This window comes from Bipolaris zeicola (genome assembly GCF_000523435.1).
Source record: "Bipolaris zeicola 26-R-13 unplaced genomic scaffold scaffold_71, whole genome shotgun sequence".
NCBI classification, from domain to species: domain Eukaryota; kingdom Fungi; phylum Ascomycota; class Dothideomycetes; order Pleosporales; family Pleosporaceae; genus Bipolaris; species Bipolaris zeicola.
Genome location: NW_006912120.1, coordinates 18,590 through 44,649, shown reverse-complemented (window position 1 = coordinate 44,649; position 26,060 = coordinate 18,590). Strand labels below are relative to the sequence as shown.

Below are 26,060 nucleotides of genomic sequence, written 5' to 3'. Positions count from 1 at the left end.
TATGGCATGGCGCAAGTTGGAGTCAGCCAGACCAGACCCTGAGAAAGGGTCCAGGTGAGATTGCCTGCATGTTTTCTCCGCACAGACGTGCACCAAGACAACAGTTTTATAATTTCATTTCAATATTATGGAAATCGCCGTATGCAATTGTCCAAAGTTATTTAAATGGGTATCACTATCGGGGTTTATACTTCCAATCAACCTTCCCTTAGCAGCCACCGATGGTATCAATTGGGGTAAGGTTTACTCTATCCTGAGGAACAGCTCCATGACACCCACCATCCTCTCCTTTTGTACAGCCTTTTCCTTCTCTTTGCTGCCATCTTTCCACCTCACTAAGCAGTCTGAAAATACGACTGCGTAATTTCTCACAATGAGCTGCCGAATCGCCACCTCGGGGACTTTGCTGAGAGTCTTTCTCCTGACCTGGGCTTGCGGACTGGAAGGAAGACTCATGTCTGCACTTGCTCTCTTATCATTGGAGCCCTCCGGACGTGGCTTCGATACTTCTGTAATCTGATTTGCAATGTTGTGAAGGAAAGAGAGAATGAGTAGAAATGTGGCGTTGTGGTTGGGAGCTGAAGCAAGGATCTCAAGGATAGTCATTTTATCATCATCTGGAGAAGCCGGAGCGTTGGACTTTTCACGGCGGATAAGCGCTTCTTCCAGTCTCTCCCATAAACTCTTCGTGATGACGCCGTCGGTGAGGCTGGAAAGAAAGGCGACAAGGACTTCGGATAATACCTCGGTTCGTTCTCTACTACGAGTCTCTGGGGTAAAGGCACCAGCGAAAGGTGTGTCGCAGTCTAATGCATCGTAGACTTCTGCGAGCTCATCTTCCCTCTCCGGACTCGCACTAGTTCGTCCTTTGACAAAAGGCCATCCTGCGTTATCTTGCCAGGGTGCCCTCTCTCCTTCGGCCTTTGTCATCTCCCATTCAGCTAGTGTCCGTTCCGTCAGGTCTTCTATCGCCTCAGTCAGCCGGAAGATTTCCCTAGGCACGCTCCATTTTACCTCGCCACGGGCAGGTATCTGATGCTGCAACTTCCGAATACCTCCTTCCGGGATTTTGATTAATTTGTCAATGGACCTGGTAAGCACAGAAGGCAGCCAATGAGCGCGGATAGGCAGAAAGTGGTCTCTTCCATTTGCGATGCGCAGGACGAGGATTTCGTCCAGGACCGAGTCGCCTTCATTGAGATCACGTACGGAACCCAGATTTTCAATCTTGAGTTTCAATTCGACGTTTAGGACATCGGCCGGTTCGAGGGTGAAACACTGTTGAACATCATCTAGCGTTGGCCTGTCGAGCTTGTCTTGATCCCTGTCGAATGCAACACTGAGCCAAGAAGGAAAAGGCCCGGCAGGTTGGCCTTTCTCTACTGGACGAATTGCAAATCCAAAGGTGGCTGGGACACGTCCAGTGTTGGCTATGGTGATGTTGCGTCGGTAAGATTTTGCGAATTTGACCTCGCCGAAGTCGACTCCCTCAAACGCGCTATCTGTTTTCTTCTCCTCACCAGGTGAAGAGGAGCCAGTAGTACGTTCCACTGCTACGGCAATGGAAGGTCGGCCCTCGTTCTCTTGACGGTCAATCTCACGAGCCACTTCGGCGTGGATAGCCGTTTTGAGATCAGGGACAACGGCATCATACTGGAGCCGGAAGACGGCGTCTAGTGGCTTGTGATCGGAACTGAGAATGTGCATATGAGTGGTGTAGTACTCGAGCAATAGCTCAGCCTAATAGCATCAAGTCAGCAAGATGTGGCAATGTAGCAAGATTTGTAATATCACGATTGACGTACAGATAAATCGTCTTTTGTCTTGACTGGCTCCGGCTCGGGCGTCTCGTTCTCGTCATAATCATCGTAGGTCGCGCCGTCTGTGTCTGGGTCGTACTCGTACATGACGTCGTAATCCCCTGGAACGTCCAAGCCCTTTGATGAAACTTCTTCAGCTATTCGGCGTGCAGCCTCCTGTTCCTTGACTTTGGCCTCATACTTCTGCTTGGATGCTCGGGTTCGATATATGATGCGGTCGCACCAGCTAGGGCAGCGACGCTTCTCGCTCGAGTCAAAAACGCCAACCTTGCCTATATCGTACTTGTAGGATGGCAGGAACTGGATGGGGCCTTCTTCCCAGCCATCATGGAAGGCTTTTCCTTGCTTCATGACTTGGTGCAGCTCATCGTGTGGAAGCAGAGATGAGAGGGTAGTCTGTAGCGACGCTGGATCCAGTTCATCGGGTACAGGAGCCGTGTCACGTGTTTGTTCAGACGATTGTCTCGAATCATATCCCGAGTCGGCGGACGTGGATAGTCTACCTTGGCTCTCATGAGAGTCCAGGTCTTGGGTGTGAATTGTCAGTAAGCGGCGCACGTCGTCTCCTGGCATGCCTTCGAGACGATAGTTCAAGTCGCCGAACCAAAAGGCGAAATCCTCATCACCAAGACCTTCGCCGCTAGATTGTGAAGGGCCCAAGCCACTGACGATAGGATCGAAGCGAGTGCGAGTGGTGATTTGGGCAGCATCCCAGTTCCTTCGGTCTAAGGATGCTTTGTCGGCACCAGCTGCAAGATGGGAATTTATAAAGACAAGACGTGTCGTCTCGCCCAAGACAATGCGCGTTGTCACAGCACCCTTGTTGCCCATGTAACCCATGAGGCCTGTACCAACGCTCGTGGTGCTGACATTCTTGATTTGAGGGAGGATTTGTGGCGAAGCGTAGATGGCCAACCACAGGCCGATGAGCTGCTGATCTGTCACCAGTTTGTAGCCCTTAGGCAAGGCTGCTTCGAGCTGAGCCTTCCATCTATTTGCGGTCGAAGGATCGGTAAAGGGCCGCAGAGCCTCAGCAGCCGAGGTGATGTCGACAATCTCCTGCAGGCCTAACACGTAGATGTCGATATCCTCCCCGCCTGGCACAGCTACTACATCATGAGAGCCAGTGTCCGACACGCCCAAACCGCCAAGGGCCCCGTCTACACCGCTGCCCTTGATAAACCATTTGCCAATGTCTTGTTCTGTGCCTTTTTGGGCGGCCGTGTTCCAGGAGCCGACCTTGATGCGCACAGTCTGTGGGCGCGTGTACTCAGCACGACGGTCGTATAGGACCTGGGAGAGGGATGTCTGTTGTGTAGTGACGGATGCGACGCTCGGGGAGCGCGGGTCAAGAAATGCGCCGGGAATGGTGGCATCTAATCGCTCTGTCGACTGCACAGAGGTGGCTTCAGATGTCATGGCGGGGTGGAGGCGAGGAGAGCGAGGAGAGCGAGGACGGTTGCTGGTGCTGGTGCAGTGACGCCATGGTGGAAGTGGAGATTTGGCAGCACGGGGGAGGGTAAGCGGGCGCCTGGCAATGACGACGCTGAGGCTGTTGTGCTGTGGCTGTGGTGGTGCTAGGTGGGGCCCAAGCTTGTGGGATTATTGTTCAGCACTAACTAATGCCCGCTGCTTATATACTTACTTATTACATAGTACTGTTTACTACATACATGTGTATACATACACATACAACACCATAACACCATGGCGCCGCATCGCAAAGCTCGCGCCAGCCAGCCTCAGCAGCCGCCGCCCTCGGACTACGAGACAGATGTCATACCTTCGGTCGACGTGCCCCTCCCCCCGCCGCGTTCCAACGAAGAGCTCAACTTGTCGGTCCTCCGCCGCCAGTATCCTGCCCTTACGTCAATTGAGCATGTCACCCCCTATGCTGCTCTCTACACTTTCAACCTCGAGACGCAGCAGTGGGAGAAGATGGGCGTTGAGGGCACCCTCTTTATCTGCCAGCTGACACCCTCGCCCTTGGGCGCCGAGCGCTACTGCGCCATTATCCTCAACCGCAGAGGACTCGACAACTTCTACGAGGAGCTCACCAGCAGCGATGAAATGGAGATCTCGGATCCCTATGTCATCATTCAGGGCGAGCAAGTGTACGGCATCTGGATCTTTGCCGATCCACCGCCCTCGTCGACGGCAAACTGCCGCCAGGAAACGGCCGCTAAGATGATGGCCGTCGCCGACAGGGCCAAAGCAAGCCGTGCTGCTCTCCACGGCTCACCAGACGCTGTCTCTTCCACCCCCATGGGCCGCCAGCTGTCGTTGAGAGAGCTCTTTGGGCAGCAGCGTGAGCAAGATGCCGACTTTAGCCTGCACCACCACGATAGTCACCCAATGCCCAGCATGCACCATCCACCACAGCAGCACCAGCATCAGCAGCAGCCATACATGACCCATGCCAGCCCTGCACAACCAGACGTGTTAGGCCAGCTGTTCATGCGCGCAAAGCAGAACCACAATGGCTTAGGATGATATGTTTCCGCCTAATGGCCATGCCACGCACTCCCGCTCGAACACACAAGTGTCTATACCATCCGGAGCGCGCCCATCGATACATACCCACAACCAGGATCCGGCATCACATCACGCTTGTTCAGTGATATGCAAGTCCCGCTAACACGCGTCTCCATGCCTTCCACATGCTCCCTTGGCTGACCTCACAAACGGAAAGCAAACATCAGCAACTTACTTAGGTCTCCTGTTCATCCACACTCGGTGACTTGCTACTTTCCTCAAGGACGCATAGCATCTGTTGCCAGAGAAGCGTAGTAGATACAGAATGCTGGTCATCGTCTACACAGCATCATTAACGCAAGTCTGTTCGGGCATATCCACTGGACCATGATATTGTTCAGTGCGGTTCTTTCAAGTTGGTAATTAATAGTCAAAAAGATACCCGTTTTCAAGATGAATCTTATCGTTCAAAATCGCAAACTTTTGGTGCCACGCAAATAATCAGTCTTTTCGCGCTCTAATACCACTCGTCAATGGCCTGTTAGGGCTGGCTGGCAATGACCTCACCCCTCCCGCGCCCGCGCACCCCTGTCATTTACCCCACGGCGGGGCATCCACCATCCCAAAAATTTCCCGTCGCAACAGTGCAACATCACAAACGCACAGCACTGCACCATTCAGACCCAATCGCATACCATGACAGAAAGTGTCCGAGTTCTCCTTGTCGGCAATGGCGGCCGTGAGCACGCTTTGGCCTGGAAATTACTGCAGTCGCCTTCGACTGAGCACATTTACGTTTGCCCCGGTAACGGAGGGACCGCAACCCTTTCGTCAAAAGTCACCAATGTTACACACATTAAGGACACCGATTTCGCCGGCCTTGTCGAATTTGCCAAGGAGAAGCAAGTGAACTTGTTAATACCAGGACCCGAGGCACCACTAGTCGCAGGCATTGTAGATTACTTTAAGGAGAATGTACTGGAGAGCATCAAGGCGTTTGGCCCTTCAAAAAAGGCCGCAACCATGGAAGGCAGCAAGACTTTTAGCAAGGACTTTATGAAGCGACACAACATTCCCACCGCAGCGTACGAAAATTTCAGCAAACATGAGGATGCCAAAGCCTACCTAGACACCATTTCACACTCGGTAGTGATCAAGGCCTCGGGCCTGGCAGCAGGAAAGGGCGTCATCATCCCCCAGACCAAGGAGGAAGCCCACGCGGCGCTCAAAGACATCATGCTAGATCGCGAGTTTGGCGCAGCGGGTGACGAGGTGGTCATTGAGGAATTCCTTGAGGGCGATGAGTTGTCGATTCTTACTTTCAGCGACGGCCGCACCATCAAGTCTCTCCCACCTGCACAAGACCACAAGCGCATTTTCGACAACGACCAGGGCCCCAACACGGGAGGCATGGGCACATATGCTCCAACGCGCATTGCACCACGCGAGGTCCTCGATCGCGTCGACAAGGAAATTCTACAGCCCACTATTGACGGCATGCGAAGCGAGGGCTTCGAGTTCAAGGGCGTGCTGTTCACCGGCCTGATGATGACCAAGGATGGACCAAAGGTACTCGAGTACAACGTCCGCTTTGGCGACCCCGAAACACAGAGTCTGTTGGCGCTTATGGAGGGCGACCTTGCCCAAGTCATGGTCGCATGCGCAGATGGACGGTTAGCAGATGTCGATGTTAAGGTATCCAACCGTTCTGCCGCTACCGTAGTAGTCGCGGCCGGCGGATACCCAGGCAGCTATGCAAAGGGCACAGTCATGAAGCTAGATGCCACACCAGAAGGTGAGCTGCAATCTCATTATTCTAAACTAAACCGTACAGGTTGTGCTAACTATAGACAGATGTCGTACTCTTCCACGCCGGAACTTCCTTCTCCGACAACACACTCAAGACGTCTGGCGGTCGCGTCATCGCATCCACAGCAACAGCGCCTACGCTTGAGGAAGCCGTAGCAAAGGCCTACAAGGGTGTCGAGTGCATACACTTTGAGGGCATGCAGTACCGCAAGGACATTGCGGGGCGGGCGCTGAAGAAGCAGTAAAGAAAAAAGTGCGTATTTGGGAAATTATTGGGCAGTTGGCGTTGTTTTTTGTTTACGAAGAAGAGGGGGGGGGGGAATACCACATACACAACCCGGGTCAGTAGCAAAAAAGGTCTAGGCATCTACAATGGAGTCTCCTACCTTTGCTATTTGTCTACAGTGTATTGGAATATTAGTTAGCTCCTGGGAAGCGCTCTTGTCAGAAAAAGACAGTCTTTTCGACCAAAAGAGCCAGGATGCTGTGGCATGAGGAAATTAGGCCCGGTTCTACCCTCTCAATCGCTATCATCGCTCGGACATTTGGACTATGTCTCCTTTTTCTTCTTCTTTTCCTTTTTGTGCTTCTTCTGCTCGGGTAAAGTAGACTCGTCTTCCTTTTTCCGCTTCTTAGTTGGGGCGTCGTTGTCGTCGTCGTCTATCTTCTCCTTGGGGCCAGATTCGCCGCCGCCGCCGCCACCATTTGGAGCTGGAACATCTGTGTCTTGATTGGCCTTTGCCTTTTCTTCTTGCTCTTTGAGCTTTGCTGCCCTCAGCTCGTTCTTCTGTCGTATTGCGTCCTTTAGCACGGGGCTGTCTCGCTTGAGGGCGTCGGCTGCAGCTGCAACGCCGGCCTGGACTTTGTTCTGACCTTCGCCGCTACCGAGCCACTCGTCGTGGTAACCCCACCCTGTGAGATAGATACCCATGTGGTAGCACTGGACGCTGTTGGAGTCGTATGTCATGGGTTTCTCCTCCTTTGTGGTGAGCTTGACGCCCTTTCCGAGGACTAGCTTGTTAAGTTGGTCGCGCGCTTGAGGGTTCTCAATAATCTTCTCCCTGAAGTTGAGCAACTGTGGCGCCCAAAGTTCTGTAAGCCATGCCTCGGCGGCCTCGAAACCGTGCGCTGGGTCAGAAAGAACGACTGCTGCGACGTAGGCCTCGACCATGTCGGCTACGACTTTGTGGTATTGCTTCGAGTTCTTGTCCCATAGGGCCCGGTGCTTCAGTCGATCGGGAAAACCGTACGCCTCGGAGAATTTGCCCAGTGTCGAGTTCTCGACCAGACGTTCGCGCCACATGCACAGCTCCGGAACGTCGACGTGTGGGAAGCGATTGTATAGAGCGCGCGAGGCAATGAGTTCGATGTAGGCATCGCCGAGGAGCTCAAGACGTTCGTAGTCTAGGCTGAGGTCTCCGCCCAGCGAGGAACCAGGGATACTCGGGTCGTAAATGGCGGATCGATGGGTAAAGACGGCTTCGTGGAGATGGGGCTCAGCGATGGGGGGCAGAGGAGGCAGGTCTTTGGATTCTTGGACTTTGCGATATATGTAATCGGGAATCGCGACCTGGACGGCCTTGTCGGGTCGCTTTTCGTCGAGTTCGCGTTTCGCTTGCGATGAAGTGCCGTGGTCGCGAGCGCAAAGCCGGCGTCGTAGCTCATTCGCGTGGTAGAGGATTTCCTTGTCCGCCCCGGGAGTCGTCTCTTCGGCGACGAACCTATCCAACAAAGCTATCAGGCCCGTTTGCATATCCGCCGAGGAGAGTTCTGGTTGTGGTGCATTGCGCTGGAGAGGCGGGTAGTGCTTCTTGCTGTGGTGATCGCGGCCATAATGATTGAAGCCTCCTCCTCGTTTATGCGATGCCATAGTGGTGGACGAGTGGCCGGCCCAGCTCCTAATTCTCTTTTTGTTATGGAAGCGGGAAAGAGCATTGACGACCAAAAAGTTACATGACAGGGCGGCGGGCGCTAGTTGCGGGCGCCAAGGGCACCTCCGCCGGCCATTTCACGTCGATGGCGCACCAAGCAAGAAGACCAAGCATTGCAAGCACAATGGCAGTCCCACGACAGCGGGTGTTGGACCTGATGAGGGTACGTTACTTTCTTTTTTCGCAGTCGTCATCTTCCGGTGTCTAGGCGGTGGGTTGGGTCTGTATCCTGACATGCGCGCAGGTCCAGTGCAAGGTCTTCAACACCACATATAATCCCGAACGCCTGCGCCTAGGATCGCGCATCCTTCACCAGCGCCTCAAGGGTCCGTCAGTCGCCTCATACTACCCGCCACGGATAGGAACAATTCCCCAGCTGCGAAGCCTGTACCCCGAACACCAGATCATAGATGAGGCAGAGGAAGACTGGTTAGAGCATCTGAACGTTGCAAAGTCAAGAGGCAAGGGCGCGCCCAAGAAGAAGAGGACTGCTGCCGGTATGTACCCACTGATATGTCTTGCTAATATTGTTGCTGACCCTTTGCAGAATCCAAGAAATTCAACAAGAGGAAGTAGGCAGATTAGCAGCCTACCCCTGCGGTCTAAATGTACATTATAGAGGCGTATGCAATCACTACACTTTGCGTCTGCGTGTCGGCCCATTCACCTTATAACTTACCTTTGGCTGCCTTTTTCACGTGTGCTGCCCATTCTCTATCAAACTCATCGTCCCACGCTGTTCGGACAAGACGGTGTTCGGGCTGTACTGGCACATTCACCTTATGATGCTCGACTGTGCAGTACATCGTCTTCCCGTCCAGACTGGTCATGTCGCCTCTGATCATTGCCATTTGCTTGCCTATACTCACCACTTTACTGTTGAGCCTGACCGTTACTCCAATCGGCACGGCTTTGAGGTAAGAAATGTTGAGCGAGCGTGTCACGCCGCCCATGAATTCCCAGAAGCCGGGCCGCGCCAGAGGGCATAGTGCTGTCGTGGTGGACATGTCGAATATGACGCCTGCAGCTCCACCGTGCATGACATCTAATTCACCACTCAGTTTGGGCCGTTGGCTATGACAAAAGACGTACTGTTCAGGTTGGAGAAGTTGGGTGCCATGAACATTTCATACCTCACTGTTCCGTCGGGCGTGGCATCCACGAGCTCCAGGCTATTCATGACTTGGTTGTCAAAGTCCTCGGGATCGTTAGTCCAAGCAACCATCTGAACGACAACTCGCGCATCTCACAATATGATCTTTTGGCCGCTTTGCCGCAAGCAGTTTGTACTTGTCGAACATGGCGCGTACAGCTGCCATTGCTTTTTGCCGATCAGCCCCTGGGCCACTCATCATGGGTCTAGAAAAAGGTAGAGTGCTATGGTCGATAGGCGAGATGTGTATGTATCAGCATGTATGTTATCTGGGATATCGGAAAGACGCCCGTTCCCGACGACGCCATCGGCTTGGTCGCGTGGTAGTGAAGGTGGACAATCGGCAGGGCGGCGCGCTTGGAAGCCTCGGCTCATTCGCTCGAGCATTGCATGATGATCATCCAAGGGGGGCCCGCCTTGCTCAAGTCACTCCATCCATGTCTCCACCGAAAGGGTTGCCAACCTGTCCTTTTTATTTTCCTATCGCGCGCCGCCGGTGTCTGTGTGCGTGTCTGGGTCTGTGCAATGACTCTCGAGCATGTAGTTCCCATGTACAGGCAGTAAGCTCGACTTAGCGGCGTCTGGGACTTCCCATGTTGTTTCATCCTCATGGCTCGCCCTCGTCTAGCGTACGGCGATACTTTGTGATGACAAGACTGACAAACTCAACGCGCTCCCGCCACCAATAAGCCGACAACCACAGCCGACCCTATTCTTGGTCCAGTACAGTAATACACAATCGCCTAGATGCTGGCTTGGTAGTCCGAGCTGTTCTTAATTGCTCCCCCCTTCGTCCAACATTCGCTACGTTTTCTTTAATTAGACGGGCCGCCGCCCAGTAGTACCTGTGTCCACATCACCCTTTGCTCCCTCATTAACTTGTACAACCAGACATCCCAAGCAAAACATCATCATGGGCTCAGAGACAGCGCCCGTGCCCGCGACACTGCGGAAGAGGGTGTTGAAAGTATTATTCATTTCCCTCCTACTTGACTTGGTACGTCATCCCTGGTCGCAACTAACTGAGCGCATGCACTGACAGCCTTGGGCTTTAGATATCATTTACATTCATCCTCCCGCTTTTCCCCAAACTAATCGAATTCTACCGTAACCACGAAACCGGCGACCCAAATACGATCCTCTCCAAAATCCTCGCCGGTCTCAACGCATACAAGAACTCATTCGCGAAGCCCATCAACTCTCGCTACGACATTGTCCTCCTCGGCGGCGCACTCGGCTCGCTCTTTTCCCTTTGCCAGGCGATCGCATCGCCCTTTATTGGCACGCTCTCAGACAAATATGGAAGACGTACTGCACTGCTGTGGTCCATGATTGGCAACATCTTTAGCGTAGCACTATGGGTTGCAGCCACAGACTTCCGGACTTTCCTTGCGAGCAGGATCGTGGGTGGACTGAGCGAGGGCAATGTGCAGCTTGCCATGGCGATTGCTACAGATATCAGCGATGACAGCCAGAGAGGGTCAACAATGGCGCTCGTGGGTGTCTGCTTCAGCATCGCTTTTACATTTGGACCAGCTCTGGGTGCATATCTCTCAACGCTGCAGATCATGGACAAGAACCCCTTTGCCATGGCAGCGGGCTTCTCCCTGTTTCTCATCGTCTCGGAGACAATTTACCTATACGTCAGCCTTCCAGAGACGCTTCCTTCGGCAAGCAAGAGCGAGAATGGCATGGCAAATGGAAAAGTCAAGGACGTGGACAAGCCGAAGCCTCGTATCCGGACGAACTCACACTTTCTTCTCAACGCCACTCATTTTACCTTTATCCTGTTCTTCAGCGGCATGGAGTTCTCACTTCCTTTTATGACCTATGACCTGTTTGCCTACCAAGCAAAGGATTCGGGACGGCTACTCGGGTTCATTGGATTGGTTGCATCACTACTCCAGGGGTCAGTGGTGCGCCGCATGCACCCACTCAAGGTGGTCCAGATGGGAGTCGTCAGCTGCACCATCGCCTTTGTTATGTTGGGCAGGGTGCAGACGCAGGGCGCACTCTATGGGGCAGCTGCCCTTTTGGCCGTGACGAGCGCGACGGTTGTGACTGGCTTGAATAGTTTATCATCTTTCGAAGCTGGCGCGGGCGAACGTGGAAACAAACTTGGAAATCATCGAAGTTTCGGTAAGCTCAAAAGATGCTGCTGTGAAATCGCAATCGCTAACTCCCTCTTTCTCAGGCCAAATCGGACGTTCTCTAGGACCCTTGGTCTTCTGCACGCTATACTGGTGGGCAGGCCGAGAAACAGCATACGCGACCGGAGCTGCGGGTATGGTGGCCGTGTGCGGATTGGTGTTTGGAGGGCTGGAGGTACCGCCTGGCACCGAAAACATTGGCAAGAAGAAGCAGAAGACAGTCGAGTAGATGTCATGTTTGGCTGTGGGTGTTGATTCATGTATAAATACAATAGCATATTTTTCTTTTTCTGTTCAACGCCATGTGGTTTCCTTGATCGAGGTCATGTCCAGTACCATGGCAGGTCTGTAGCTACACAAGCCTAGAGTGAATACCAGACGTGTTGGTCTGGTGTTAATAGTTAATAGTTAACAAATAGCATGCACGTCTGGACGCCATGATTATTAGTCCGACGCTCGGTACGCCTGCCGCCGACCCGTTACCCGCACCAACCCCATTCGTTGGCTTAGGGAACAGATCTACACGTAACGGTGCAAGCTCCCCCGCACATACGAAGTCTAGCACCCAAGTGGACCTCGGCTTCTGCTTCTGTTTTGTCCAAGTCGCCAGGGATGGAGGCCAGGAGCTCGGTTCGGCGTGCTGGCTCCCTAGAAGGACCGCTATCGCCTTCATTTTCGGACAATGCTTCGGTCAGTCCGCCTACTACTTAAACAACAAGCACGCCCCATTGTGCAATAAAGCGGCGGTCAGGAACATGGACCCTACAACCACTGCTGCAGCCCTGGCTGCTGCTTCGGCTCTTGCTGCATACGTCAATGCAAAGTATCACGTTGCACAGGACATCAAGACGCTGAAGTTTAAGAGAAGCTCGACAAAGTACTATGAGCAGCTTGGTATGCATCTCCCACATGTCCCCTTCATCGGCTCGCGACAGAAACGTCTACAATCACTCTCTGCCTATGCTAAGCCTGCACAGTGAAAACAAACCGCCAATCCCCGTGGTACAATTTCCCCCCGCAAGTAGAAAGGTACGGCGACAACTTGTGCGTCTGGTCCCGCGCCAAAACCTACACATGGCGACAAGTCCACGACCGCGCCGTGCAGTGGGCGAACTTCTTCCTTGCACAGGGCGTGAAACCTGGCGACATGGTTGCCACCTACCTCATGAATAGTGCCGATTTCATGGTCATCTGGCTCGGTCTCTTCTGCATCGGTTGTGCTCCAGCCCATTTGAACTACAACCTGAAAGACGAGGGACTAGTGCACTGCTTGAAAATCGCCGGAGTAAAGCTTGTGCTTGTTGATGAAGACCAAGGTTGTTGGGAGAGATTCGAAGATGCCAGAGCCACAGTGGAAGACATGGGCGTCCGTGCGTTCAAGGTGGACGAGAATATGCTGGCAGAAGTTTATCGGGGAAGCACTGTGGTACCAGGCGATGAATACAGGGAAAACGTACGCGGAAGGGATCCCACGTGTTTGCTCTATACGTCTGGAACAACCGGACTACCAAAAGCAGGCAAGTACATGGTCAGCCGGTTTCACGAGAGGGGAGATCCAGACAATCTCAACTTCGGCCAGAGGGCTGGCCCAGACGGCGACCGGTGGTACTGCTGCATGCCTCTATTCCATGGAACAGGAGGAATGCTTACTCTGAGTGCAATGACGAGTGGCTTGAGCGTGGCGATAGGACGCAAATTCTCCGTCCGCACATTCTGGGACGATATCCACGACTCGCAGGCGACAATGTTTGTCTACGTTGGTGAAACAGCGCGGTATTTACTCATGGCGCCACCACACCCGAAAGAGAGGGATCATCGACTACGCGGCATGTATGGCAACGGCATGCGCCCAGATGTTTGGCGTCGGTTTAAAGAGCGCTTCAACGTCCCAGAGGTCATGGAATTCTTCAACTCGACCGAAGGCGTGCTGGGTCTGGTTGTCCACAACAAGGGCCCTTTTACGGACAACGCTCTTGCTCAGCACGGTGCTCTTGTCAGAGCAGCACTGCACAACATATACATACCTGTAGCTGTTGACCCAGAGACTGGAGATCTGCTACGCGACCCCAAGACTGGCTTTGTCAAGCGTAATTCGTACAATGAAGGTGGCGAAATTCTAGTTGCCGTACCCAGTGAGGACACGTTTGCTGGATACCACAACAACCCCAAAGCCACGGCGAAGAAGTTTGAAAGAGACGTTTTCAAGAAAGGAGACCTGTACTATCGATCTGGCGATGCGCTAAGAAGAGATGACGATGGTAGATGGTTCTTCATGGACAGACTGGGTGACACATTCCGCTGGAAGAGCGAAAACGTATCAACGGCCGAAGTTGCCGAAGTGCTAGGAAAGTTCCCTGGCGTTGATGAAGCTATCGTATACGGTACACTGGTTCCCAGGCACGACGGTCGTGCTGGCTGTGTTGCTCTCCGCTTATCCCCTGGCACCAGCCCCGAGGCATTCGACTGGAAGGCCCTGCTGGAATATGCGCGCGGCAAGTTGCCAAGATATGCAGTACCCGTGTTCCTGCGGCTGGTCAAAGAAGCAAGTAATACAGATAATCAGAAGCAGAACAAGGCGCCGTTGAGGAATGAGGGCATTGAAATCGACAAGTACGGAACTAAGGTTGTTGGGGGTGAAAATGATATCGTCATGTGGATGAAGCCTGGTGAAGATAGATATGTGAGATTTACCCTGCAAGATTTGGAGGTGCTGAGAAGTGGGAAGATTACGTTGTAGTAGGTAGTTGAAGGTCAAGATATATATTACTCTAATTGCCGAATATACTTACTAGCCGTCAGACGCCTTCCAGCCCGTCTCTCTTAACTGTAAAGTGCTGACATGCGTACTACTTACGTACATACTTTCATACACATACCTAGCTGCGACGTAAATATCTCCGCGCCTTTTATGCCGTAGTAATCCCTCTATATTTTCCATGCTTTACATTCCAAATAACACTCATTCCGTGTATCAAACAAGGCACTCAAATACTCATGTGAGCGTTCGACACCAGTGATTCCGAATGTTCTTTTTTGGCCCAAACAGCGGGCCGAATACCTGTTCGCCCCCCCCCTCCCCCACCCCCCAGACTTGCCCGCTTATCAAAAGGCGAGGTGTGATTGGTCCGGTGCGGACCATCAAGGTACCATTGTAATGCTTGGTTATGATAAGTGAAGAAACAACGCAGACATTTGCCAAGGGTTGGTTTGGTGGGGGGGGGAGTAGTTTTTTTTCTCCTGCAGAAAAAAAAAGTTGGGTTGAGCGGGACATATATGTTTCTTTTTCGTCATTACTACAGGCGGGTTGGTTACGCACGGCTGGACACTACTACGATGTTGAAATTGGAGAAACGATTGGTTCGCAAGCTTGGTATGTACATAACCGCTGTTCGTTTACTCCTTTTTGAGGGGTATCTTTTTCTTTTACTCTTGCAGGATCTAACGAACGCGACAGATTGCTTCATTTTGGTTAGATTAATTTGTTTGATACTCGGGAGTTTTTTTTTATTTAACTGAGTTGGGAGAGCTAATATCTGGCAACTAGGTGTATTGTTGTGCGGCGTATTTTTTCAATTATTTGGATCGATCTGCGTTTTCTAATGCTTATGTCTCCGGACTGAAAGAGTCACTCAGACTGGAAGGCAACCAGTACAGTATTCTACTGTCCATGTTCACGGCTGGTAGCTGTACTGGTCAGATACCACACGCCCTCATCATCCAAAAGGTTGCGCCTCGCTTTTGGCTACCCTTTACCCTGATAGTATGGTCTGGCTTGACCATGTGTTCAGCGGCATGCAAGACATACGCTCAACTTTGTGTCATTCGCTTCTTGCAAGGGTTCTTCGAAGCAAGTCTCTACAGTGGTACCATTTATATCCTTGGATCCTGGTATAAGCCATTGGAGATTGCTAAAAGAACCGCCATCTTCACGGCTATTGGACAGATAGGCAGCATGTTTGCCGGTGTCATGATGACGGCAATGAATCAAAGTCTACATGGACAAACCTCTCTTGCAGGGTGGCAGTGGGTCTTCATCATCAGTGCGTATGTTCTTTCACATAGCTAATGTCGATACTAACACTCTGAAGATGGTGCTATGGGAATCCCCTTTGGTATCTTTGGTCTGTTGTTTTTTCCCAACCTGCCTGAGTCCCCCAACACTCCATATCTCAGCAAAGAGGAAATACAACTGGCACTGGATCGTCTGCCGCCCAAGAAAGATTGGGGTCACGACATCAGCCTCAAATCATTGGCCAAGCGGCTTCTTGCGAAACCAGACATTTACATACTATCCCTCTACTCCATGATAGGATGCGCACTCGAAGCCATTGTTCTTCAGGGTCTGTTCTTACTCTGGATGAAAGCCAACATCGAGCAGTTTCCCTCGTATGCGACGACTACTTATCCTCTGGGCGTCCAAGCAGTATCTATAGTTTCAAACATTGGAGCTGGCTACATCATAGATATGACCAACCGCCGTATAACCATGGTCATTCTCGCGGGAGTTTTGCAGCTTCTTGTGGCAATCCTCCTGCTGATTCCTAATCTTTCTACCGCTGGTGTGTTGTTTGCGTTCTACCTGGCTGGCACTTCATACATCGTGAATCCAGTCATGTATGGATGGGCGAGTGTCATCTGCCAGCGTAACGGCGACGACGCCTCGAGATCAGTCATACTTTACATCATGAGTATGGTGCAATCCATACTATACACCTTTTGGGGCATTGCCTTTTATCCTGCAACAGATGCACCGTACTGGAAGAAGGGCTACATCACAATGATTGTCGTGGTGTTTGCTTTCTTTGGTTCGACAGCAGCTGTGCAATGGGTGCGTATGATGTTGTGAAGTGTAATGGCTGGAAACTGACCATAAACGTAGTTGGACCAAAGGTCAAAAATCATAGCGAGCAGTGAGGAAGATGTCGTGTACATTGAGGGCGAGACAGCTGATGATCGGAACAAGAAGGACTGAGGCCTTGCATAAAAGATAGGGGTGGGCATACTTTTGTGAAGATACAGATTCGTTGAAGAACTTCGTATCCGGTACGATTCGCCGCTACTAAGCTTGGGTCAAGTGATCCAATATCGAATCGAATCGAATCGAATCCTATAATCCGGGGGATATACTCACACCCGCGATATTCCCCTTTGCATGGTCAGAAGGTGGTCCTGTGCTGTCTGCGCCGAGCCGTTGTACGGGTTCGTATATTTGTCTTCGAGAATGCGGCACCTCTGCCGAAATCACTCCCGCCATTCGATTTTTTTATGCAAACGGTGCGACTTGGTGCCCTTTCAATGCAGAATGAGGCCATTACATGGATGCGCATTTGGTTGTAGTTGGCAGTAAGAATTTGTGTATAGCCAGGAGTAACCTTGAATCACACAGGAAAAAGCAGCGAATCACACTCAGGCGAGTAGGGTGAAGTGGGAAGGAGTGCAGGTTGGGCACAATTGCTAGGGTTTCGAGTACGGGAAGGCAAAGTTTCATGACGGCTCAAGTGTTTGAACGGAGCTATATCGTAGAAACTTAAGGGACAGGTATTGTGTAGAAAAAGGACGTGCACAGGTTGTTCCCCAAGACAAGCGAAGACGAGTCAAGTCATGCCATAGCCAAGATGGAATTCGAGTTATTGAAGCTTGGGCCGACTCATTTGCAAGCTTCTCTCCGACCACACAGACACCGTATTCATGTCCGATATCAATGCAAGTGCAACGTTGGACACAGGTCGGATAGAAGCCGAAGCGAACACCGTATTCGATGTTTCTTCGATGGTGATGGGCACGGTAGCACTGTGCCAACCACGGTATACTGGCTATAGTAGCCGACATATGGCAGTCCGGGTACGACTCTCTGTTTGAGACGGAGGCGTTGTTTTATGCCCGTCCAGCAATAGAGAGAGAGGGGAGAAGGCACGCCACGTACGGTCTCTGGGTCAGGTGTTTCGGGAGGTGAAGCCGTTGATGCGTAGGATACATTGGATATGGAATGATGAGATGTGACGACTGGAGTAGGCAAGCGTGGCGGCGGGCGACAACTGATGAGAAGGATCGGCAACGGCCTTGCAAGTTTCCGGTATCGCAGAACGTGGGGCAGGACTGGATTACCGGAAGGGGTCGCAAACAACCGTTGACTTGGCACACGTATCCGCTGAACGTCGCGAGGGTGCTGTGGAGATTGGAGTTCGGGCCTAACGGTTAGCTAAGGGCTTCATGAATTGATACTAACACACTTCCCCCGGTTGCATTACCTGCGTACACATACTACAATGGTCCAACTCCTCCGGTGCCAGGATGAAGCTGCTCGTCAAATACGTTGGTATAATCTTAGAATCCAACAACGTGATTAGTGTTGCAAAACGCCCCTGAACGCCACGCAATTTCCTAGTCGCCATTTGTCGACTGTTGAACTAGGAGGAGAACAGGCCCCTTCAGGCGTTGTTACAACGGTGGCTAGTGGGCAATCCCAGCCTCGCCGTTATCTCGTCCACCATCACGGTCCAGACGGTGCACCATGGACTTGCCTACGCGCCTCACCTTTGACCTTTTCCAACTACAGATTTTTTTCTCAGCCTCAATCTCTTTTTGTGTGTGTTTTACTAATCCCTTCAGCCTCGGTTACCTCTTGGCAGCGACATCCATCCATCCAGCCAGCCCGTGTTCATGGGATGCCTTGACCTCTAGGGCGTGAAACGCCAAATGTGCGCACTGCATTCTCTAACCCAGCTTCATTATGCCATCCGGTGAAGGTGACAACAGCTGCTCGCTCACGGTCGCGTTCGCCCACAGTTCCCACTGGCCGTGACGGTTTCTCAAGCGAGAGGCCGTTCCACCAGATTTGCCCCGTCACGTTTCAGATGGTCATTGTGCCATGCTGCTCGAACACTACGAGTCTCGGATGAGGGCCACAGACCCGTCCCGCTCCTTTACAGTCTCCTCACTTACGAGTAATGACCTATGATTGCAGCCACAGAGTGGGGCTATACCGACTGCAAATATCATCCACCCTCATCTACGCTGGACCAGGGAAAGTAGTGTACAGCGCCTGATGCCTGCACATGAGCCGCACAGCCAATAATACCAGCCATGTCACTCTTCTCCCACGCGGAAATCCATCCCCATGGCGCTTTGACAGCATACACTACTTTACCTAATCGACAAGTACCCGCCACGGTGCCAGGCAAAAAATGTTTATGGGGCCGGATGAGCACGCAGCAAATCAGAGCAAGGCAAAACGCTTTAGTATGCATGTTTCGCCTCGAAAAACTGGATTACATGGTACATCAGGCCTACACCCGGTCCATTTTCGCGACAAGCGTCGAACCTGCTAGCCATGGGTTCGCACATGGCAAGGAGAAAGTGGCATGCTACCTGCTTGTCGCCTACTAGTAAGGAATGAGGATGAAGCTCAATATATCAAGCCAATTTGGCAATAGTGGCCCTCTTTTGTCGATAAGAGCTGGACTCTGAGTCTGTCAATCCTTCTATATGCATGCAGTGGCGCAGGCTTCGCCCACATATTACTACGCTCTGCTGATTCAAGTTACTCCCATCACAGCGAGCATCCTTCGTTTTCTTCTTCTTCTTATCCGTTGTGTCTGCTTCGTTCCGGTTTTCCGTTTCTTTCGATACTTTCTTCTACCAGATTGCCCACCATGGCCCACACAGCTTCTCCATATGTGCTCGCTCCTCGGTTACCCGATTCTTCAGTCCGCGTCAACCTTAACGACTACGCCGCTACCGCTAAGGCACACGCCACGTCAAGAAAATACATGCACGACCTATTTCCAGGCCAGAATAAGCCGTTGCCTCTCCCAAAAGATACCGAAACGCAGAACCGACCCGTTTACGCAAAGCCATCCCACAGTTCGCGCCAACGACATGTCTTGGAAGAGCGGCTCGCCCCGATTCGAGCCTCAGAGGACTCCATCGACCGACGATCACTAGAATGCCTAATTATGCTCGATGAATCACCGGTCCGCGGACCTCAGAGGACGATGATGACTTCGAATCCTGTCCCAGCACCTCTCAACGTCACCAAGCGTACTCCTTCTCTTACGCGTAAAAACAGCACAACACAGCCACCGATTGAGCGGACACGCTCAGTGAAAGCTCCTAGCCACACAAACGTGACAAGGCGCTCGCTACTCCAGCTTCCACAAGGCCTACTGGGGCATATACTGGCTTACGTTTTTGCCGAAGAACGTGCTGTATCAATCACACCATATCAATCGCGGGTTACACCGCAGCGCTACCGACATCGCCATGGTCCCAATGCTGTGGATATCCGATCCGTCATGATGCACCCTGCTCTCCGCGTGTGCCAGCAAATGCGCGCAATGGGACTAAACATTCTTTACCGCGACAGCCTGTTTCTCATCGACTTGTGCGATGCTCGCAGCGCTTCACATTCACACGAAAAGGACGCGGGCGGCAAACACTGGGACTGTTGGACAAATGGCAAACCACCTCAAATGGTCCAGTCCGTACTCACAAACGCGTGCAACCTGCGCTTCCAGCTGCCCGTCTCCGGCATAGAAACGGGACCGTTGCTCGGGGCGGTAAAGCGGAAAAAGGACAACCACGAGGACGGATGCGTTGTCGTGGAATCTCTGCGCAGCATCGCAACGCTGATTACCGGTCTACCAACGGTTCTGCAAGCAGCACGGCCGCGGTCATCAAGTCCAGTCGCACCAAAAGCGCTGCGGCGCAAGCTGAGCATTCGCGGGCTGAAGCGCCATGACTCGCTGGAATTCGTGTGCCGAGGCGATAACGCGCTCCAATCTCCGCCGCCGAGGGAGCCGCTCAGTACGCTCGAAGTCGTCCTCGTAAAACCGGGTGCGACGGCCGAAGTACACCCCCAGACGCTCGAGATGATTGCAATCTGCAGCAGCATCCCCGTCTGGGACAACCTCGAGTACCACCTCGAGCTCGAAGGCGTGCGTAAGCTCTGGGCCAAGCGCACAATGGGAAAGTGGTTGGGCAGTGAACCGGATGCGGGTAAATTGGTGCTTGGTATGTTTTAGAACACGACTCGTTTTTGTCGTCTTTTTTTTCGATCTTTTGCTAATTTCAGGGTTAGATCTTCAGGCCCTGGGCTATCCGCGCCCCATGACTGAGTCGTCGCCGCAGAATTCCGGCAGGGTAGACATGTTTCACAGGCACAGATCGAGACCGACGCAGGACTCCATCGATGGCCTCACGCATAGGTATCTGCAGGCTCCCTCAAAAAGTAGTCGAAATCAAAGAGCATCCAAAGAGGGTACCATGGCTCGGAAAATGCGGGAAATGGAGAGCCTTTCCAAGATGTCGCTGCTACGAGGGGCCAAGCAGCCGCCGGCAGTGGAAGAGATTCAGCGGATTGCATCGGATATCCGGCGAGGAACGCACTAGACATCAATATCATCAGTGTATACCCCCTGCCTATAATACTCGTGTTGCCAAGTGCCATTTTGGGAAGGAACGGAATTGCTTCGTGATGTACCTCTGACCATTTCCCTCTATCCAACCGTTGTCTACCATTTATCCCAAGTCATGCTTGCGTATTCTAGGCACTCTAGGTTGCTGCTCTCTATTATAGTTTACCATCTGAGAACTGTACGACAGCCCACTTGCCACTCCATGCCCACTTTCGTGCTCCGCTATCTCCTCCACCACCCTCCATAGCTCGGAGTCGCTCGTCTTCACATTCTTGCAATCCAACCACCACGTCGGCTTTGCAGGTACGGAGCGCAAGTACACGGAGCCCTGAGCCGGGGCCCATGGGACCAATGGCCTCGGTGAAAGGTGTTGTAGCGGGCCAGGCAGCCTATCAAAAAAGTTTAGCAGAGTCAATACATAAAGTGCTGACCACACTCACATCAGCAGTTAGCTTCCGGTAGTTCAAATCGCCTTTGAAGATGACCAACTCGCTCTCCTTAAGGTCTTGATAAAGCTCCGGTTCTACCTTGGGAAGCCGCCAGTAGCTTCCAGCCGCAGTCCAGAAGTCGTTGGGCCGCAACATCAACTGGCCCTCGGCGTGCATGGTACTCCAGTGCTGGAACAAAAACTTCAGGTTGGAGCACTCGGTTTCCGAAAGAGGTACAACCTCCTTTCCGTTGTGCTTCTCATCGTCGGATAGTGCTTCATAGAAGCTATGTGGGTCGGCCAGTGCGGACAGAAGGGCGCCGAAGTCGGCCGGCAATACATCTGACACGAACCAGGGGATAGATTTGGGATGGAAAACGACATTCGTGGCAAGGCCAGAGGCGATGAGATAGCCAGCCAGTATCAAGTCGACAAAAAGCTCAAAGCCGGCATTGTCGAGGACAATGTCAACGCGCCTCTCTTTCTTGCCGCCCTTTTGTGCGGTAGACAGCACCTTGAAGGCCTTATCCAGGTCGTTGACCAGGATGTTCTTCTCTGAGTTCTTGCGCGCCTCGGAGCCTTGCAGCTTTTGAATATCTTCATAAGAAAGATTCGTTAAGAGCGAAAGATCCGTTGCATTTCCCCAAAGACAAATCTCGCACATTTCAGTGAAGAGAAGCTTTTCAGCAGCCTCAAGCTGCTCTTGGGTGTCTGCGCCGCTAAGAGTCTTTTTCTGCTCCAGCTCCGTGACAATGTCCTTGTAGCGCGCAGCAAGTTCGAGAACGGCGGGGCGAGAGGACTTGAAAGTAGCCATTTTCTGGCGAGCGAAGATATCATATGAGCGCCATTTGTCACTTTGTTTGAAGATGCTCGATATGCGTCTTGCTATGGCGGTTAGCCTCGACCACGACAGACAGAGACGGTACCTACCGGTACAAATAGCACTCGGCGTAAAGCCAGGGCACATTGTGCCATTTGGGATTGCCTCTGGCGGCTAATTCCTCATTGTACGCCTTGACGTCGGGTTCGCCATCATTGGGGATGGGTGTCAGCTCGCGGTCGTGTTGTAGTTCGTACTTGAGTTTGGCAAGTTCGGCAACGATATGTTTGCCTTGGCTGATGGCCTCCTCTTCCTTGGTGCTGTGCAACGAGCGATGAACGTCATCAATGCCTTGTGTTATGATGATGGGCCACCGCGAGCGCGCCGATGTGTGGGCAAACGACGTGGCGTCGCTGGTGCTGTATTGCGTGACGGGGAATGTGTCACACTCCATGACGGTAATGCACTTGAGCTATCGTTCCGGTCCCGAATTGATAGGAAAAAGAGAGAGAAAAGTCTTTATAGTTTGTTTGTGCCAGACGTTGAATTGTCAACATGGCGGGGCCCACCATCTTCTCACTACAAATAACTTATTTGGCGGGGTCCTCGATTTCGGAATTCCCTCAATGGGCTTAGCGCCATCATCCGCATCCCGTATAGCTTCCGCGTCTCGTCGAATACACAGCATCGTCATATGGACAATTTTCCTGTGAGGATACTGAAAGGCAAGCCATACTGTCTGAAATCGAGTATCGGCCCGTTCAGTTCATGCAAGAGGTGCATAGGTAAGTATACAGCGGTCCTAGACCTTGATCTCTACAGCGATCGACACATGACGCTGATTCATACACCGATCTTGTTGACCATGTCAACTCTTCTCGTATTTGGTCAATTTTACCCGTCGGAATAATTTAATTACCATCCTGCTGTAAGCTTACTGAATGTGTCATAGGACGTGGAGTGGTCGAATGCGACGGCGAGGCTGACTAAGGACGACACACTATCTAGGCCAACCACAACCTCCACCCAAGCACGGCTCTTGCCCAATCTTTTCCTCTTGATAACAGCATCAAGACAAACGAGAGAGGAAAACGTCAAAATCATCAGCTCTTCCACCCATGGGGGTTGAATGTACGTCCTCAAGGCATCAGAGCCCCAGGCTGTCGTCAGCTCGTGCCGATGACGTAGGTATTGAGAACGTGCAAAGTGAAGGCCTTGTGCCGCCAGACGGTGGCTATGGCTGGGTCTGTATTGCTGCTTGTTTCACAATCAATTGCTTTACTTGGGGTGCCGTCTCGGTGAGTATAAAGCGAGTGCCAAAGTCCTCATGCTGTCGTCCAAAGAGATACAAGTAGCTGATACAAATTTCCAGGCCTATGGTATCTACTTGTCTCACTACCTTGCAGATGACCTGTTCCCTGAAGCAACAACCTGGGACTATGCCTTTATTGGGGGGTTTAACTTTGCCATAGCCATGGTCGTTGCACCCGCTGTGACAGTCTTGTGCCGCAAGTTCGGGATCCATGTCATCATGTGCTGCGGTCTGCTATTTCAGCTTGCAGGCTTCATCTCGGCTTCCTTCTCGCATCGCATTTGGCAGCTACACATCTCTCAAGGCGTCCTGGTCGGTTGCGGAATTGGCTTCCTTTACATCCCCTGCCTACCAGTTCTCTCCCAATGGTTTGACAAAAGACGGAGTCTCGCAAACGGCATCAGCGCGGCAGGGTCTGGCGTCGGCGGGGCGGCATTCGCATGGGAATCGGAAGCTATTATCCAGCGATTTGGCATTGCCTGGGCACTACGCATCACAGGCATACTAACATTCACGGCAAACACCATTGCAACCATCTTCATCCGCGATCGGAACAAGGCCATTCGGCCATCTCAATTAGGCTTTGATACAAAGTTGTTGAGGCGTGTTGACGTGCTCTTGCTGCTCGCTTGGGCCTTCATCAGTATGCTGGGTTATATTGTCCTACTTTTCTCTCTATCTGACTTTGCGCTGTCCATTGGGCTGTCGCGATCCCAAGCTACTGACATGATTGGCTTGCTTAACATGGGCACTGCCATCGGACGGCCAATCATAGGCATTCTTAGTGATCGATGGAGTCGAATAGACACGGCTGGAGCGCTGACACTCTTGTGTGGAGTGGCATGTTTCGCCTTTTGGCTGCCTTCCACGTCATATGGGCTAACTGTTTTCTTCGTCATACTGTGCGGGGCTGTAGTAGGCGTTTTCTGGATGGTAAGTTGGTCTCTCGTGCCATGACAGTCTTGAAGTAGCACCATAGTGACACTAGGTGTAGACGATTGGTCCATTGTGCGTCGAAGTCGCAGGGATCAAAGACTTGCAGTCTCTATTATCTCTGTCTTGGGCAGCTGTCATTATCCCCTCCATAGGTATGTGCATCTAACCAGCCTTTGTGAAGCTTCAGTACATGACGCCTTACAGTATCCGAGGGCATTGCGCTCAAGCTTAGGCGCCCCAACTCTTCGCGCGAATATGTATATGCTCAAATCTTTGCTGGGCTTTCTTACATAATTGCCAGCGCACTCATGTTGCAGCTGCGCAGGGTGAAGCGTCGCCAAGCTCGCAGTTGCTGAGCTGCGTACGTCGCCACGAGGGCTCCAACGTAAGGCCGGAAATTTGGCACAGGCGCTATTGCCTAATCTGATGAGTGTATTTCGCCCAATTCTCGAGTCGAGGTACAACAAATCGTTACCGTTCATCCATTAGTTCTAGCACACGAGTATTCTTGACATTACACTCCTCATCCCCAACGCAGCCCAGACTAGCTCTGATTCGACTGCGATCTCCATCACCGCGCATCTCAGCAATAATGGTAGCAGCCGTCTCGCATGATATCAGCAATCCGGTATCGATTGGCGTCTCCTTAGGCATAGGAGTCGGGGCGCAGAAACAGCTAGCGGTATTAGGACATTCTGCATCTTCTTGTGGTATGGAAAATGTAGCCGGGGCATTGTCATGACTAGTGCTGTCTACCGGCTTACAACAGGTTGAAGCCGGCGATGCATTGATAGGGGCAGGGACCGGTCGCTGGGTGGATTGAGACTCTGGGCGTGGTTGTGGTTGAGGCTGAGCTGTCGACGGCGCTAGTGGCCTAATCGAGGTTTGCGCAGGAGACTGCGTAGGGGGCTGCATGCACAGGGGCATCGTCTTTGGAACCACGGGTTGATGTGATATTGGAGTCCTTGGAAGCCCTGATGTTACAGGCAGCACATGGGGTGCATAGCTGGGAGCAGTGGTGATAGGAGTAACAGGAGTAATAGTGGTGGGAGTGGTGGGAGTGGTGTTGGTCTTGAAGGAGCGCAGATATGCTTCTACCTCATTGTGCGTTACACCACGGCTGGCGAGTAGACTTCTTAACAGTGAGTTCTCCTCGGCGACCTTGCGTGCAGCGCGCTGCATCTCCTGCGTGGCGGCGACGCCCTTGATTTCATATTCTTGCACTCGGCGGCGCAAGTCCTGGATGAGCTCCTTGCGCTGGTTGCGCGAACGCCTCTGGTTCTCGCGGATGCGGATTGACGATGGTGTGTCGCTACCCTGTCCGTTGCTTAGCCACATGCTGACTGCCAACACGAGGTTGCCCTCATGATTTGCTGGGAACCCACCTTCTTGGACATGGTTGGAGGTTGGTTGACGGGCGAGTGGCAAGACGGAGTACTTGGAGGCGTGCATGGCAAATGCAGATGCAGACAGCCGCGTGGGGTGCGGCGCTAAACCGAATCTGGTGGTTGCAGCATCACGGCCCTTCGTCCATACGGCAACCACATCACCTCCATACTACATATCTACTATCTACATTGACACATACCCCGTGTTGTGTCACTTGGAAAACGTGCCAGGCACACGTGTATATATCTTCCTCCGTCTCTCGTGCTGTCGCCCTTACCCTCACCTCCTCTCTCCTCCCTCCCCCCACCAGGCTCGGCATCCGCCCCGTCATATCGCCGGCATCAGACCTCAACACCTTCCACATCGGCTCTAATACCACCCCGCATGCATACACTTTGTGCACTCCACTCTTCCCGTCTTAG

At 52.3% G+C, this 26,060-nt stretch overlaps 14 protein-coding genes across 14 annotated transcripts; 9 read left to right on the top strand and 5 right to left on the bottom strand.

Moving 5' to 3' along the window:
• Positions 1 to 243: 243 nt before the first annotated feature.
• Positions 244 to 3,239, bottom strand: COCCADRAFT_95855 (uncharacterized protein; the record flags this gene model as incomplete). Its single annotated transcript, XM_007713975.1, has 2 exons — positions 244 to 1,740; positions 1,806 to 3,239. The coding sequence occupies 2 exons, from the start codon at positions 3,237 to 3,239 to the stop codon at positions 244 to 246; spliced, it is 2,931 nt and encodes a 976-aa protein (XP_007712165.1).
• A 288-nt stretch (positions 3,240 to 3,527) lies between these two features.
• COCCADRAFT_36648 (uncharacterized protein) lies at positions 3,528 to 4,313 on the top strand (the record flags this gene model as incomplete). The annotated part of the gene is made up of 1 exon (XM_007713974.1): positions 3,528 to 4,313. One exon carries the CDS (start codon positions 3,528 to 3,530, stop codon positions 4,311 to 4,313), a length of 786 nt encoding a protein of 261 aa, XP_007712164.1.
• Positions 4,314 to 4,815: 502 nt separating this feature from the next.
• On the top strand, positions 4,816 to 4,995 carry COCCADRAFT_95867 (uncharacterized protein; the record flags this gene model as incomplete). The annotated part of the gene is made up of 1 exon (XM_007713973.1): positions 4,816 to 4,995. A coding segment is annotated over one exon (180 nt), but the record flags the coding sequence as incomplete, so codon positions are not given.
• On the top strand, positions 4,992 to 6,349 carry COCCADRAFT_4922 (uncharacterized protein; the record flags this gene model as incomplete). The annotated part of the gene is made up of 2 exons (XM_007713941.1): positions 4,992 to 6,090; positions 6,150 to 6,349. 2 exons carry the CDS (start codon positions 4,992 to 4,994, stop codon positions 6,347 to 6,349), a joined length of 1,299 nt encoding a protein of 432 aa, XP_007712131.1.
• Positions 6,350 to 6,654: 305 nt separating this feature from the next.
• COCCADRAFT_26154 (uncharacterized protein) lies at positions 6,655 to 7,974 on the bottom strand (the record flags this gene model as incomplete). The annotated part of the gene is made up of 1 exon (XM_007713951.1): positions 6,655 to 7,974. The coding sequence occupies one exon, from the start codon at positions 7,972 to 7,974 to the stop codon at positions 6,655 to 6,657; it is 1,320 nt and encodes a 439-aa protein (XP_007712141.1).
• A 185-nt stretch (positions 7,975 to 8,159) lies between these two features.
• COCCADRAFT_95792 (uncharacterized protein) lies at positions 8,160 to 8,611 on the top strand (the record flags this gene model as incomplete). The annotated part of the gene is made up of 3 exons (XM_007713972.1): positions 8,160 to 8,198; positions 8,280 to 8,532; positions 8,583 to 8,611. The coding sequence occupies 3 exons, from the start codon at positions 8,160 to 8,162 to the stop codon at positions 8,609 to 8,611; spliced, it is 321 nt and encodes a 106-aa protein (XP_007712162.1).
• Positions 8,612 to 8,703: 92 nt separating this feature from the next.
• COCCADRAFT_95777 (uncharacterized protein) lies at positions 8,704 to 9,387 on the bottom strand (the record flags this gene model as incomplete). The annotated part of the gene is made up of 3 exons (XM_007713971.1): positions 8,704 to 9,080; positions 9,128 to 9,233; positions 9,286 to 9,387. The coding sequence occupies 3 exons, from the start codon at positions 9,385 to 9,387 to the stop codon at positions 8,704 to 8,706; spliced, it is 585 nt and encodes a 194-aa protein (XP_007712161.1).
• A 714-nt stretch (positions 9,388 to 10,101) lies between these two features.
• COCCADRAFT_95750 (uncharacterized protein) lies at positions 10,102 to 14,075 on the top strand (the record flags this gene model as incomplete). Its single annotated transcript, XM_007713970.1, has 5 exons — positions 10,102 to 10,185; positions 10,244 to 11,327; positions 11,383 to 11,563; positions 12,090 to 12,232; positions 12,316 to 14,075. 5 exons carry the CDS (start codon positions 10,102 to 10,104, stop codon positions 14,073 to 14,075), a joined length of 3,252 nt encoding a protein of 1,083 aa, XP_007712160.1.
• Positions 14,076 to 14,671: 596 nt separating this feature from the next.
• Positions 14,672 to 16,310, top strand: COCCADRAFT_95806 (uncharacterized protein; the record flags this gene model as incomplete). Its single annotated transcript, XM_007713969.1, has 4 exons — positions 14,672 to 14,725; positions 14,883 to 15,378; positions 15,427 to 16,166; positions 16,218 to 16,310. The coding sequence occupies 4 exons, from the start codon at positions 14,672 to 14,674 to the stop codon at positions 16,308 to 16,310; spliced, it is 1,383 nt and encodes a 460-aa protein (XP_007712159.1).
• A 716-nt stretch (positions 16,311 to 17,026) lies between these two features.
• On the top strand, positions 17,027 to 17,197 carry COCCADRAFT_95736 (uncharacterized protein; the record flags this gene model as incomplete). The annotated part of the gene is made up of 1 exon (XM_007713968.1): positions 17,027 to 17,197. The coding sequence occupies one exon, from the start codon at positions 17,027 to 17,029 to the stop codon at positions 17,195 to 17,197; it is 171 nt and encodes a 56-aa protein (XP_007712158.1).
• Positions 17,198 to 18,990: 1,793 nt separating this feature from the next.
• COCCADRAFT_4916 (uncharacterized protein) lies at positions 18,991 to 20,728 on the top strand (the record flags this gene model as incomplete). Its single annotated transcript, XM_007713940.1, has 2 exons — positions 18,991 to 20,350; positions 20,418 to 20,728. 2 exons carry the CDS (start codon positions 18,991 to 18,993, stop codon positions 20,726 to 20,728), a joined length of 1,671 nt encoding a protein of 556 aa, XP_007712130.1.
• A 181-nt stretch (positions 20,729 to 20,909) lies between these two features.
• On the bottom strand, positions 20,910 to 22,455 carry COCCADRAFT_95774 (uncharacterized protein; the record flags this gene model as incomplete). Its single annotated transcript, XM_007713967.1, has 3 exons — positions 20,910 to 21,143; positions 21,186 to 22,062; positions 22,112 to 22,455. 3 exons carry the CDS (start codon positions 22,453 to 22,455, stop codon positions 20,910 to 20,912), a joined length of 1,455 nt encoding a protein of 484 aa, XP_007712157.1.
• A 664-nt stretch (positions 22,456 to 23,119) lies between these two features.
• On the top strand, positions 23,120 to 24,481 carry COCCADRAFT_36638 (uncharacterized protein; the record flags this gene model as incomplete). The annotated part of the gene is made up of 4 exons (XM_007713966.1): positions 23,120 to 23,299; positions 23,374 to 24,246; positions 24,308 to 24,401; positions 24,477 to 24,481. 4 exons carry the CDS (start codon positions 23,120 to 23,122, stop codon positions 24,479 to 24,481), a joined length of 1,152 nt encoding a protein of 383 aa, XP_007712156.1.
• A 239-nt stretch (positions 24,482 to 24,720) lies between these two features.
• On the bottom strand, positions 24,721 to 25,646 carry COCCADRAFT_36637 (uncharacterized protein; the record flags this gene model as incomplete). The annotated part of the gene is made up of 2 exons (XM_007713965.1): positions 24,721 to 25,566; positions 25,635 to 25,646. 2 exons carry the CDS (start codon positions 25,644 to 25,646, stop codon positions 24,721 to 24,723), a joined length of 858 nt encoding a protein of 285 aa, XP_007712155.1.
• Positions 25,647 to 26,060: the final 414 nt, after the last annotated feature.